Source organism: Myripristis murdjan, chromosome 8 (genome assembly GCF_902150065.1).
Source record: "Myripristis murdjan chromosome 8, fMyrMur1.1, whole genome shotgun sequence".
Taxonomy (NCBI): domain Eukaryota; kingdom Metazoa; phylum Chordata; class Actinopteri; order Holocentriformes; family Holocentridae; genus Myripristis; species Myripristis murdjan.
The window spans coordinates 25,488,565-25,501,699 of record NC_043987.1 but is presented as its reverse complement, the minus strand read 5'-3'; the positions used below and the strand labels follow the sequence as shown (position 1 = coordinate 25,501,699).

The following is a 13,135-nucleotide window of genomic DNA, read 5'->3' as shown; positions in this document are numbered from 1 at the left end:
CAGGGACGTGCCGCTGCGAGGCCTGGTCTGCTCTCTCTCTAAACAACAGAGGGCAGCACAGCTTCACTCTTCTGAAATTAAAAAAAAAAAAAAGGGAGCCAGGAAGGTTCTGAGACTCAGAGGACTCTGGAGGCTGCATTCGCTCGGTTTGAGAGATTCGCCCCCACGGACCAGGCCATGCAGCCCTCTGAAAATTCACATTTTCTCACGGCTTCTTATTTCATTTTCACGCTCTTCCATTTTCCATCGCCGGCTTGGTTTCACTATCTTCCCTCTCTTACCTCAATGACTGTACGGAGCCATCTTCTGCGACCTTCTCCCCACACGTCCTTCACACACCCCTCTCTCTCATACGCCCTTTCCCCTCCATCTCCCGCCCTGGTCATTGGCGCTCCATCGGCCTCCTTCGCTCCTGTACGTACTCGGGCCCAGCATAAGGCAGAGAGCATTCCCAATCTGGGATGAGGAATCTGCCTGTTTACAGCGGGGCCCAGAAATAGCCGGGCTGTGGGTTTAACAAAGGCCGTCATTAACTGGCAGCCAGAGAGTGAGCTCAGAGCCACGAGACAGAGACGGGCCTGCAGAGAGGAGCTACATACTACAGCACACTGCTAACCTCTATCCCTCCTCTATATCATATAGGAGCTCAGCGGCGGAGAGATAGGAGAGAGAGAGTGACCACAAAGATAAAGAGAAAGAAAAGGCCAGGAAAAAAGGAGATGGGGGCTCAAATCAGCTTAAAAAAACTCAACAAAACCCACAAAACAAAACCCACATCCACCTACTCACATGCTCCATACTAATGGGCAGAAATAATGACTTATACAGTTAAAGAGAGAAAGAGAGACGGGGAGAAACACACAGAGAAAGGGCGAAGAGGGTTAAACTGAGAAAGAGACAGACGGGAAAACCAGGAATTTAGGGAAAGAGGGGGAGAGCGAGAGAAAACGAAGGAGGCAGAGGCTTGAGAGAGCGAAAGAGAGACCTAAAAAGAGAGGGAGAGACGGCTAAGGAAGTAAAAAAGAGGCAGGCAAAGTGAAACTGAGAGAGAGGAAAAGAGAGAAGACGGATGTGTGAATCAGCACCGAGACGATGGGAGGCCTTGGAACCGAGACGGGGGTTATTGAGACCACGGAGCTGGGCCCGGGTCCCGGGCTGCTGCTGTTGTGTGAGGGGTCCGGCTTGTAAAGACAGTAATAGACGGGACCCCCCCGCCCCCTCGCTTCCTCCTTCATCTTCCAGCGGAGCACAATAGCGGCATTGAGGGCGGGAGCTGAGTGTATGGGCCCCCACTGTTCCCTACAAGAAGCACCGCAAAAACCTCCTGGCAATTTACAGCTTAGCTTCATGTTGAAAAGCCTCCCTAAGTGGGGAGAGAGCAACTTGTTCAGTGGAAAGAAAACACTGGATTTGTTTGCCTGCTGCATGCCCCTTCCTGTTTTATTCACCTCTTACGAGCCATCAAATAGAATTGTAAATAATTGATCAAAGAGGGAGGCTGCTGGAGAGAAAAAGTTGAGAGGAAACTTGTCGGCATGCAAGAGGACAGCGGGACGCGTTCGCCGTCAGACACAGCCCGCCTTTGTGCCGCCCCGCTCGCGGCGTCTGTGCTTTGCGCACAACAAGAACAACAGCCTGCTAAATTGCGTGCTCCCAAACAGGCTCAGATCGTATCAGCATCCCTGTCAGAAAGATAAGGAGACCGAGGCAGGGAGAGAGGAGCGGCGAGGAGAGGAGCTAGTCCCCGTCTATGGGGAGAGACTAGCCTAGTTTCAGTCTTGGTCATTAAACATGTCCCGGCCTGCAGCTCTGCCTGCCTAGTTTCGCTTAATTCAGCTGAAGGTAGGTACGAGGCAGGAATGCGTTCTGCTGCCTGAGTCTCTGATGCATTCGATTCCCTCTTGATGCATCTCTCTCATTTGTCGTCTGCTTCTCCTGCCCTGGCCTCGCTTGGCCGGGCGCACGACTCGACGGCCATTCCAAGTTGGGTCAAAGCTTCCAAGTCAGCTGATTTGAATCTATTTGGCATTAGGGGTGAGCGCTGGTTGTTGTGCTGGGGCTGTGAGCACAGCCTGCCTGACTGGCTGGCTAACTTAGTTTGCTTATGGTTTGACTTCATGTCTGCTGCTCGCGCTGAACGCTTCAAGCTGCTGGGCTTGCTGACGCCTCTCGTTCTTCTGCCTTTGCAGAGCGAGGAACAAGCCAAGACAAGACCACAGCTGCCTCCTGTTGACGCCAGCACGCAGGGTGCACTGCACATTTACATACAAACCACCTCACGTACATGCGTGACTGCATATGGAGAACACACAGTACGTCATTTAATCAGATCATAGCGAGATCGGTGTCAAATGTACGATATTCTGTCAACCATTTGGGTCATCCTCACTGCGGTTTTCATTGAATCTGCCTCAATAGCTGGGTTTCCATCCGACTGTCAAGTGGATTTGATGCAAACCACTGAAATGTTGCAACAAATAAAACGTGAAGTCGATGTGTTTAAATAGACTTCATGGATGTCAAAGAAAACATCAACAAGAAAGGAAACAAAAACCAACTACAAAAAGGAACGAGTCTCAAGAATCATTATTGTTGTCGATAAGTCGTCTATTTTACAAGCAATAATTCATAAAAGCCACCTTTGACTTGTTCTGCAATGAGGTTGAACTATTTGCTCGCTAATTTATGCAACAGTTGCATTTCCATTGCAATTCATAGCACTAACAAAAAAAAAAATCCTTCAGACATGAACATTTTCAGATGATGACAGGCTTACTCATGCTCACACACACACACACACACACACACACACACACACACACACACACACAGAGGAAGTCAGACTCCACCTCATTTCCTCAGCATGGTGAGGTGACCTAAGAGCCCGGGTGAGGAGGAGGCGAGCGGATTAGTGAACTCCCATCAGATACGATTCAATCACACGACTAATACTGTCTGCACGACTGTGGGAATTGCCAATATTACCCAAAGCAAACATACAGGAACACACACACACACACACAGGCACACACACACACACACTGACTGATTCACAATGAGAGAATGGAAACTGAAATTGAGAGGAGCCTGGAGCCTGTGCAGACAGACAAGGAGGAAATTAAGGACAAACACGCATTCCTCAAACGCTCATAATTGTGTCTGAATTATAGCTCTGCGTTTGCTTTCAGTTAAGCTTTCACTAACATTCAATAAACACTCAATATGGATTACGTGTAGAATGCAAGCGATGAAATCTGAAGGTCAGCTGAGCTCTGCGAGGGGATTACGCCGAGACGAAGATCAGACAGCGGATGAGGCTCTTACCTATGAAGGGGATGGAGGCCAGCGAGTCATCCTCTATGGGAAGGGGGGCGAGGTTGCCGTTCGGCTTGCGCGGGACTCCGTCTCCTGCGGGGCGAGGCGCCGTCGCCGCTTCCTGGGGTTCTGGGGAGAACAGCGTGGGCTCCAGGCCGTCCATGGGCAGGGCGTAGTGGGGATGGCGCATGCCGTGGGCGTTCCTCCGCCCCGTGGGAGGTTTCTGTCTCAGCACCACTTCCTGCGTCTGCGCGGCCGCCACGGCTTCCACCTGCTCCTCCGCTGGCACGTTTTCCCTCTCGTGATTCGTGGGCCTGTACGCTCTGTCTTGGGGTTCGGGTGTGGTGGAGGCCATGGGGGAAGAGGCCGAGGTGGTGAGGGAGACCGGGGTGCCCTCTGGTGGGCTGGTTTTGGGGGTCGGGTTCCAGTTGAGGTGAGGGCCAGAGTACGAAGGGTCCCTGAAAGAGTGGGCCTGCTGCATGATGCGGCCCGTCTTGCGGTAAAAAGAGGGGCTATAGCTACGGTATCCCACAGGCTGGTCGTCCATGCTCTGTGCCGGGGGCAGCCGCCTGCTCTGCGGAGCGGCCTGCTGGGACTGGGGCTGGGAGTGGGCCTGCGCGTTCGTTTGGGGATGGTGTTTGGGATGGGACTGTGCGTGTCGGGACGCCGGAGCAGCCTGTGCTGCACCGTAATGGCTCCCGTGCCGCTGGTACGCTTCAGTTCTAGGCGGGGGCTGGGGAGCTTGCTGGAGCCAGGAGGGCCTCTCGAAGCGAGGGGACACCAGTCCGGAGCCCGCCCGGTCCAGCGTCTCTAATGAGCGGCCGTAGCGATCGTACTGGGCCAGCAGGTTCTCGGAGCGCGTTCGGGCGTAGCTCGAGGCAGGAGGACCTCGACCCGGGGCCCCCTCCCAGTCTCCATAGGACCAGTATGAGTCCCCGTGGGGCCCGGGACCTGATTGTTGCAGGAGGAGCAGCGTGTCCTGGGAGGCGCTGTGAGGCCAGCCGCCCGTCCGCTGCTGCTGCCTCCTCATCTCGCTAAGCCGGTCCTGAGAGTAGCTGCGGTGGCGGCTCTGCATGCTGCGTCCTGAGCGCTCGGGCAGCTGGCTGTGGTACCAGTCGGAGAGGGCCTGCTGGCAGCGCTCACTGCGGCTTTGGCTGAGCTGAGGCAGGGGAGGGCTGCTCCACGCCGAGCTGGACTTCCGCGGCTGGGCCTGGGAGGAGCTGGCAGTGTTGTGGTTGGGGTAGTGGACCTGCAGCGGGCTGGACAGGGGACCACCGGAAGAGGAAGAAGACGAGTAGGAGCGCCCCCTGGTCTGGCCCTGAGGTTGCTGGCCAGTCATACCGTACTGGATCTCTTCTGTGCGGTGGGCGGGGCTACTGTGACCCACGCCGCCCGGCTCGCCCGCCCGCCCCTCCTGCCAGCTGGCCGGGCTGCCCACAGCCGAGCGGTTGTCCAGGGGTGAAGAGGGGCTGGAGGAGCCTGGCCAGCGGCTCCAGTTATCCAGCTGGTTCTGGCCCATGGGCACGGACGAGGGGGCTCCAGTGGTGGGCTGGGTCTTAGCGCGTGGGTAACAGAGGGGAGGCGGTACCGGGAGGTTCTGGGCTCCCCCTGAGTAAGGCTCGTTGCCCCTCAGGTAGGCATCCTGGGAGTACGCCTGCGAAAGAGAGAGAGAGGGAGAGGGAGGAACGAGAGAGAGGTGAGATGCTGACACGACAGGATGCAAAGGTATAGAAATGGCTCGGCGTGCTCGGCCAAGAGATATAAATAAAATGTCTGTCAAAAAACAAGTTCGAGAACACAAATGACAACACGGGCCGCGGCCGCAGCTCCACCAAACAGCTTCACACTGCGCTGCGTTACACAACAAGCCATACTGTGGAAACGTCTCCCTCAGCTCAGCCCCTTTGCCACAGTTTGTCCCCAGGGCCTCGGCTCTCAACACAAACACGGCTCGCGAGCAAATTACACCGAGAAGCAACTGCCTCGAGCAAAAGCCACAGCACTGCACCCAGCTGCAAAAGCCATATGTCCAAAGCAGCGTCCTATACACAGATGTACGCACGCCGCACCGCCTAAAACAGGAGTCACCATGAACAACAAGCACTGCTCAGTCTGTCTGGGTGTCTTAGACCGAATGAACATCTCAAGCTTCACTCGCCCCAAGTCATCAAAAAGTAACTTGCAACTTTCAACATGAATAAATCCATAAATAAAAAAAAAAAAAAAAGGGCAACTCACAAACACAGTTACCTACTTGATCTAGGCCGTCCAACAGATTCAGGATCTTTATAAGCTTGTAGTCACCACAAACAGACACAGAGGAAGAGGAGAGGACAGGACAGGAAACGTCTCCTCAAAAACACCGTTTAACCCTCAACTCTGACACTCTCCTCGGTTACTCTCTCACTCGATCTCTCTTTTCTTGCTTTTCTCCCGTGCTTGCTATCTGTTGATCCTCTTGTTTTCTGTCCTCTCTCCAGTCCTTCCAAACTCCCTCTCTCCTCCCTCTTTCTCTCCCTCACTCCACCCTGCGGGAGGGTGGAAGGAGGCGTCGCACTGGTGATGTCATGTGAGGAATGCAGCAGATACAGGCGTAGCAGTGAGAGGAGGAGTGTGAGGACAGAGGAGTGGGTATAATGTTAAAGCATAGCAGTGTAATTGAGCGGGTATTACACTTTTGGGGTTTCCAGGGAATAATGATGTGTCTGGACTGGTGAGGAAGATCACTCAATCTGGTGATTTCCTCAAACAGTTTCTATGAAATCACGGTATGCTGCTGTTGTTTTGTTCCTGGTTCACAGCAGAGGCAAAGGGATGAGCCATACATGTCTGATCATGTGAATGAGCATGAAGCAACGTGTGCACTGACAAAACGGTGCTGTACATGGGTGTGTGTGAAGCCAGCACGGAGCTGCTTTTCAGCTTCAGCTTTGACAGTCAAGATAGTGGCTTATAATGAGTGCGTGTTGCCATCTAAACACAGAGCTTAGAGCTCCTGAGTCATGCCACAGTCATGCTCTCAAAATCTCCACATTCTTGGAGAATGACTGAGAGACTCCTGGTTGAAATCTGCAAACAAGCACAGTGGAATATATTGTGCTAAAACAACTTAATTCAAAAATGTGTGCTTGTATATGGCATGTATAGATGTCCATGGATAAATTCTCTATGTTAGTTTGTTAGTTCTTCTTAAATGTGCTATTATGCTTTGGCAGCACACATGTATGCACATTGTATACATCCATGCGCACGTTTTTTTTTTGCACATTATTTTTTGCACATTGGGTACTTAGATCTTTAGATCTCTAGTGTCATCTTTTATTCTTTATTTATTTATTTATTTATTTTTTTTATTTAATCTTGTTATCTGTGGATACTGCTGAAAACTGTGAATTTCCTTCGGGATGAATAAAGTATCTATCTATCTATCTATCTATCTAAACATCATGCCAATATTGTACTTTATCTTGTTTGGGATGTGCTATTTTTTCGGGATAAGGTGTGTGAAAAATGTCTTGCTTAAACTTACCAATTGCAACACATCTTCATCTTTTGGCATAATCGAGAGCTCCAACACACTCTCACTGCAGAACATAGGAAGAGGAAGAGAGGAGGAAGGAGAGAAAAAGCAGAGATAAATGAGAGAGAGAAGGTCAGAGGTTATATGACCGTGAGGAACACAGCGGATATGAAGAGACACGTTCCACTAGGAATTAGTGTAAACACACACAAAATTCTGAGGAAATTGGCACTGAAACACAAAAGGTATATCTGTACTAATCCTCTCTAACACCCAGATGAAGTGTCCTTGAACAAGACACTGAATCCCCACCAGCGCCCGGCCTGCTGTTCTGCAGCTGAGCCTGACCTCCGACCTGCCACCGGATTTGGGGAACTAGGAGAAGGTCAGTATGGTATAAACTGAAGGGAGTAAACATAATTAAAACTACTATTTCCCGTGTGATTAAAAAAAAAAAAAAAAGCACCATCAACACTGATTTGCACAGAGAGTGTGCATAGAAAAAGTAATGGGGGGGATTTTTGAGATCTGGATGTTGAGCTATATAAAATCTAACATTTATGATAACGGGTCATTGGCCTTTCTAGCGTTCAGCCATTTGAAAATTCAATATATGGACACCGTTTCTTTTTTTCATAAGCAGCCAAGTCCAGGACATGAGCAGACAGAATACACCGCTTCAGGCTGCTCTATTTAGGAGCAGGGAAAACTAATAGAAGACACCGTGTATGACGCACAGGTGATCAGTATGCAAAGGCAAAGCAAACTCATGGTCAGTACATAAACACACCAAAGGCGCAAAGTGCTGACAGGCAGTAGGTCTTACCTGTTCTGGATGAGGGCTATCACCTGGGAGTATGTCTTGCCTAAAACACTCTCTCCATTCACTTTCACCAGCCGATCCCCTGCAAAACAGATGCACTCAGAACTGCATGCACTGTATCAAGCAGGACGGCATGGACACAAGCCCACGCCTGACTTTCAATGCCATCTCTACGTTCCCTGTCTGCACTGTTACAGTTTAATGGAGAGCAAGGACCAAATAAACTCACTAGAAATTAATTCGGAAGTCATATTCATAAAAAAAATATATGTGAAGGGAGCATTTAGGACCAGCGATTCATCTAAACTTTGTGGTCTAAAATTTTGCTCATATCCAAAAAGTTAGCTCATTAACCACTCATCGTGTGCAGAGCATTTCTAATTTGTGAGGCTTTATATTTTACGACTCAGCACTTCACAGGAAATTATTCTGCTTTTCACTGCACTGCATTTATCTGACTGGTAGCTACTTACTTTGCAGAATAAGCTTTTAAAAGCAACACGAACGATAAGCTCATACGACATACATACAATGCATCGTTAGAGGTTAAAACAGCCAAAAGTACGGGGAGCAATCGGAGCTGAAACTTCTTATAGCTTACATACATGAATACTTTTATACTGTGGGAGCCATTCTTCACAGTGAGTACTTAACTTTGAGATATACATTTTGCTGGTGATACTTGAGTACCATTAAAATCCAGGACTTTTGCTTGTATTGGAGTAATTTTCGATTACGACATTGCTATTTTTACTTGAGTAAATGACTTGAGAATCTGAAGCAGTTTTTTTGTGGCAGAGGATATTAGAGACAGAGACTCTTGGCACACTTTATGGGAAAGTAGTTATTTGAGTGGATTTAAAGTTGTTTTCCCCCATTCATAAGGACATAATGCACAATCAAAGATATACATGAACAGTATATGTATTTGTGTGTCTGTGCGAGCGTTCATGTGCGTGCCGGCATGTGATATTCTCATTGTGACGGCTTGTGTTTGACTGTGTGGTGCTTTGTGCGAGGTACTGGTTTGGTTTGGTTTGGCCGGGCTGTTGAGAGTGGAATGCTGCCTCGCTACAGCTGCAAGACACAACAGGAAAACGTAAGTGGCTCTGTCACATTCATGTGCACTTGAGAATTTGATTTGTCATACTGGTATTATGGCGCCATCTGTTCAGGTATCACGGGCAGATACGTTAAGGAGAGATTCTTGACAGGATCTACCGCTTGTGTTAACAAGAGAGGAAGACAGAGATAGAAAATCATTATCCTGAGATAATCCCCCCTTTCCTCTGATACCATTGTGCATCCGTTCACGTCTCTAGCATCGTGTGCCTACTTCTCTTCCCAATAGATTTCCATTGCAAATCAGCATTTTCAGGCTCCTGCAGCACATGCTCCCATTACCTGTACACAAACCCGCCTGGTGGGCCGGACCTCTTTCTCTCACATTCTTGACAAATATGGTGTCCATCGGCTCCAGTCGACTTCTCTGATACCCTGATTGACCAAAGCCATAAAAAACAAAGATCACTACGGGATAAAACATGTTGATTTGCAAAAGAACCACTTGTACACAATGGATAGTTTCCTGTCACTTCAATCTTTATTTTAGAAATACAATTTTAACCTGATCCTTAATAAAGCATTTTCTAAAATAAAAACTCTGACTAGGTTTTAATACTGTGAGTCAGATTGTGCTGGTGTGTGTGCTCGACATTTCTCAGTGTGACATGTATACATCCCTTTTACCACCATGTGATACATATTTTTATGGTGGGATGGCACTGCATTTGTATGTGTTAGGTTTTTGTTGTTTTAACTGTAAAGCACACTGTTTTCCCCTGTGTGTGAAATGTGCCATGTAAAAGAAGCTTGACTTGACTAAATGGTGCTTTGGATGCAGCGCTGCATAACGTCCTGCAGGGGGCGCAGTGTGGCTGCAGAGACTGAGGTCCCTTACACCGCTGTTAACTTGTCCTGCTCCGATTTGATTTGTTGAGTGGTGACAGAGGCAGAGGGAACACTTACCCTTTCCATTCCCGTTCTCCTCATCCTGCAAGGAAAAGAAAAACAGAGGTAGAGTTATTACTGCTATCCGGGCGGAGCACAGCCTGGGAATAACACACGATGTGATCCAGGTTGATCCCATGTAGGAGGCAGTTCCCATGGATTCCTAATGGAAATCCAATTGCAGCAGATGACATGACTCCTCAGACACACGGCATCGTGGTTTAAACACTAAACTTTCACACGAAGCAGAGCGGAGCTTGACCCAGGCCTCCACACTGACCTGAGCCGGAGTCGTGTTACTGGGTCGGCTTACCTGGGCTGACTTTTACACAATAGCAGTCGACCTGAGCATTTGCTAGGTCACTGACCTGGCATGTAAGAGAAGCATATGAGGTGGCCGAGGAGGACTTAATACCTATGTCACCCTCAACCCCGGTTCACCGACGGGGCTCGCAGAATCTTCATGTCATTCCAGCCATGCAGTATTTTTTTTTTTTTTTTTTTTACAAGCTTCCTTGAATGCCGATGATTCCACTGTTATTCCAAGCCAAAAGTCTGAGGCATGACTGTTTCTTTTTATGAGCTTTTAGTGTCGGAGCACAGTTCAAAGCGAGACTGACTTTCAGGTTAGACAGTTTTTTAGGTAATAATGATGTCATATGTCATGCACTACAGCAAATGCAGCAAATGAGAGACAAGACTCTGGGAACCGTGTCCCATCGGGGTGATGTGATGGTCATACTGGACAAAATCAAATATCTCAGTATTTTTGACCAAATATCTCAATATAGATATTTTGATGATATTATAGAGATGATTATTGGTGTATTAATCACATTTTTGACAATCAGTAAAGAGAATATGATGTCTAATCAGGTACAGATAATTAATATAACAGCTACAACAGTCTAATAAGTTCAGAAAATAGTGTCTCTTTACTGTAATACAGTCTTTAAAGACAGGAAAAGACAATACTTATGTCATGTCGTGATATTACGATATCCGAAATCCCAGACGATATCTAGTCTTATATCACGATAATATAATATCGATATATTGCCCAGCCCTCGTTATACTCTCATCGGCTCAACACACCCACATTCATGCACGCGCACACACATACACACACATACTAAGCTGAGTGGACAATTTGGGGTTAGGGACATGGTGGGCTGACTGCTGCCTGGCTTTAGGCTGCGCTGAGTGGGCTCATTCCTGGCTCTGCAGACAATGGTGGGGGGTTTAGAGGCAGAGAAAGGAGAGCTGCCGACCCCAGAATAGAGTGAGGAGCTCGGGACACTCGACAACTGAGCAGCCCCAGTCTGGCCACATCCGGGAGCAGAGAGGAGACAGTGGAGTGAGGACAGCCTATCTGGGTCAGGTATGCTTGGCCAAAGTGGGTCAAAGTATATTCCTGCACAGGTATTTACACTTACAAACCAAACTTTCTGCATATTATGCAGATGTCTGATACAGCTAAAAAAAAAGAGGCCACTGTCATTGTGACCGTGGAAATAAAATTATCAACACTTCAAGCAAATAGAGGGTGTCTGCAAGATAAATTTAACACTTTTCAGGACCTATTATATGGCACTTATGATGAAATATGAGACCAGTTCTGCCACTGAAAGAAATATGACTATGAAACCAATTAGACGTGTCTTCAATATAGGTTCTGTCGCCAAAGACGAAACCGCAAAGTCCTTCGATAATCAAATTTAAGACATTTTTAAGACCTTCAGGACCTGCAGACACCACAAAATGAGTGTCCAATTGAGTCATGCAGCCCACAAGCCTCTGATAATGGGACACTATGAGGGCAATTTGGGAGATTTCCACGAAGCTTCCTCAGATAAGGAGAGCAGCTCTGTGGTTCCAATTGTCCCACCGCACCATGTGACCCCCAGGCAGAGGAGACAAGGACAGATCCAAGGCCAAAGGCCAGCAGTGGGCCCATTGTCATGGCTTGGCCTGGTACAGCCAGGCTGCCAGAGAGTGGTACCAGGCTAAGACAACAGATCTCATTGAATCTGTGTTCCTATCTGCAGCTGCTAATAATAGGAGCCTTGTTTCAGCTGCCTGACCCCACCCCAACGCCCCAAATCCCGCAATTTCACATCTGTAACTGTTTGCCCCCACACCTCAAAGAGCTAAATAGTCACCCACTGACATGATGGCCTATTTCACAACTCCACAACAAGCTTGAATTCACCAAGACCAAAAATGAAGCCTGTGATATTGGAAAAATAATGGAATGGAGCAACCGTTTTTTCATGAGTAATAACGACAAATTGGGTTCTCTCTCTTACAGCCAATATCATGCAGTCCTCTTTTCCCTCTTGTTCAAAGCAGTGTGTCTGGTTGGATGTGGAGACACTGAGCAGCACATCCCTGTATTCTTCAAAATCTTCTCTCACTAATGAGGAGTCCATGTCTTTATTTTGTGCCGTAATCTTATTGTCCTGCACAAATCCCGTCCTTTAAGAACCCATTTAATAGGCTTGGTTTGCTCAGTCCTTTGTATTTAGTCAGCGCGGCTTGCTTGCTCCCTTTCTGCTGCAGGATTTCATTTTGTCCGGTTTAACCTCCCCGTCCTTCAGCTACAGTATGATCGTCTTTATCTCTGAGCTCTGGCCGGGTCTGCTCTGGAGCCCCGCTGCTGTAAATGCAAAGAATGTTCCAGGCTACTATTAAAGTTGTGCCTCATTATAGGGCCTTAGCTGAATTCGAATTTTTTTGGTTCTGTTTGTTACTGATGTTGCTGAAATACTGACTTATAGAGGTTCAGGCAGCAACATCTTTCAAAATGTATATCAGGATCTGTAATGAACTAATTCCAATCTCATTAAAGAAACAGAGATCTGAGAAAACACGCCATTTTTAAGACATCTTCTAAAAAAAATGTTATATTTAACAATTTACAGCTGAATATTGCCTTTGGGTCTTATATACCATGTCAAAAGTCTTTCATGAGATCAGAAGGATTTCATCCCAAAGCCCAAATGTATTTCACACTGTTCTAGGCCTTGGATATTGATACTTCACTGAAATATATTGGTAAAACATCAGCTTTTCCAAGGACCTGCACATGCCCTGGGTGATGGACAGGGTTTGGGAATGCCGGTCTCACCTTGAGGTTGGTATGCAGGGCGGACTCTGGAGGGTAAACGATGAAGTGGCGCAGTGTGAAGCCGAAACCCTGGGAGTTCTTGTGGAGGACCAGCGTCCTGGGACCCTGCCAGCCCACGCCGACCCCCTCCCTCGCCGGCCTCGCCGCCATCGCCGGCCGGGGGTTTTCGCTGGCTGAGGAGAGACCATCCCTCCGCCCTTTACCCTGCAGGACACAAAGGGAGTCTATCAGGGCTCAGATTCAGGTCAATTTGTATGATTTCTTGATTAGATTAGATGAAAATTTAATAATCCCCCGGGGAAAAAAATGGGTCATGACAGCAGCACAGGAGAGAAAA

General features: G+C 48.1%; 1 protein-coding gene across 9 annotated transcripts in view; it reads right to left on the bottom strand.

Moving 5' to 3' along the window:
- Positions 1 to 13,135, bottom strand: part of arhgap23a (Rho GTPase activating protein 23a) — a 76,335-nt gene that overhangs the window by 14,991 nt on the left and 48,209 nt on the right. For 8 of the 9 annotated variants that reach the window (XM_030056960.1, XM_030056955.1, XM_030056956.1 and 5 more), the window contains exons 2-7: positions 12,799 to 13,002; positions 9,687 to 9,711; positions 9,063 to 9,155; positions 7,662 to 7,740; positions 6,845 to 6,899; positions 3,325 to 4,969 (exon numbers count right to left, since the gene is read on the bottom strand). In XM_030056960.1, coding sequence (XP_029912820.1) covers positions 3,325 to 4,969; positions 6,845 to 6,899; positions 7,662 to 7,740; positions 9,063 to 9,155; positions 9,687 to 9,711; positions 12,799 to 13,002 — 2,101 coding nt within the window. Of the gene's footprint in view, positions 1 to 3,324; positions 4,970 to 5,565; positions 5,879 to 6,844; positions 6,900 to 7,661; positions 7,741 to 9,062; positions 9,156 to 9,686; positions 9,712 to 12,798; positions 13,003 to 13,135 lie in introns of those variants that run through there. The other variant, XM_030056961.1, reaches the window with a different exon arrangement.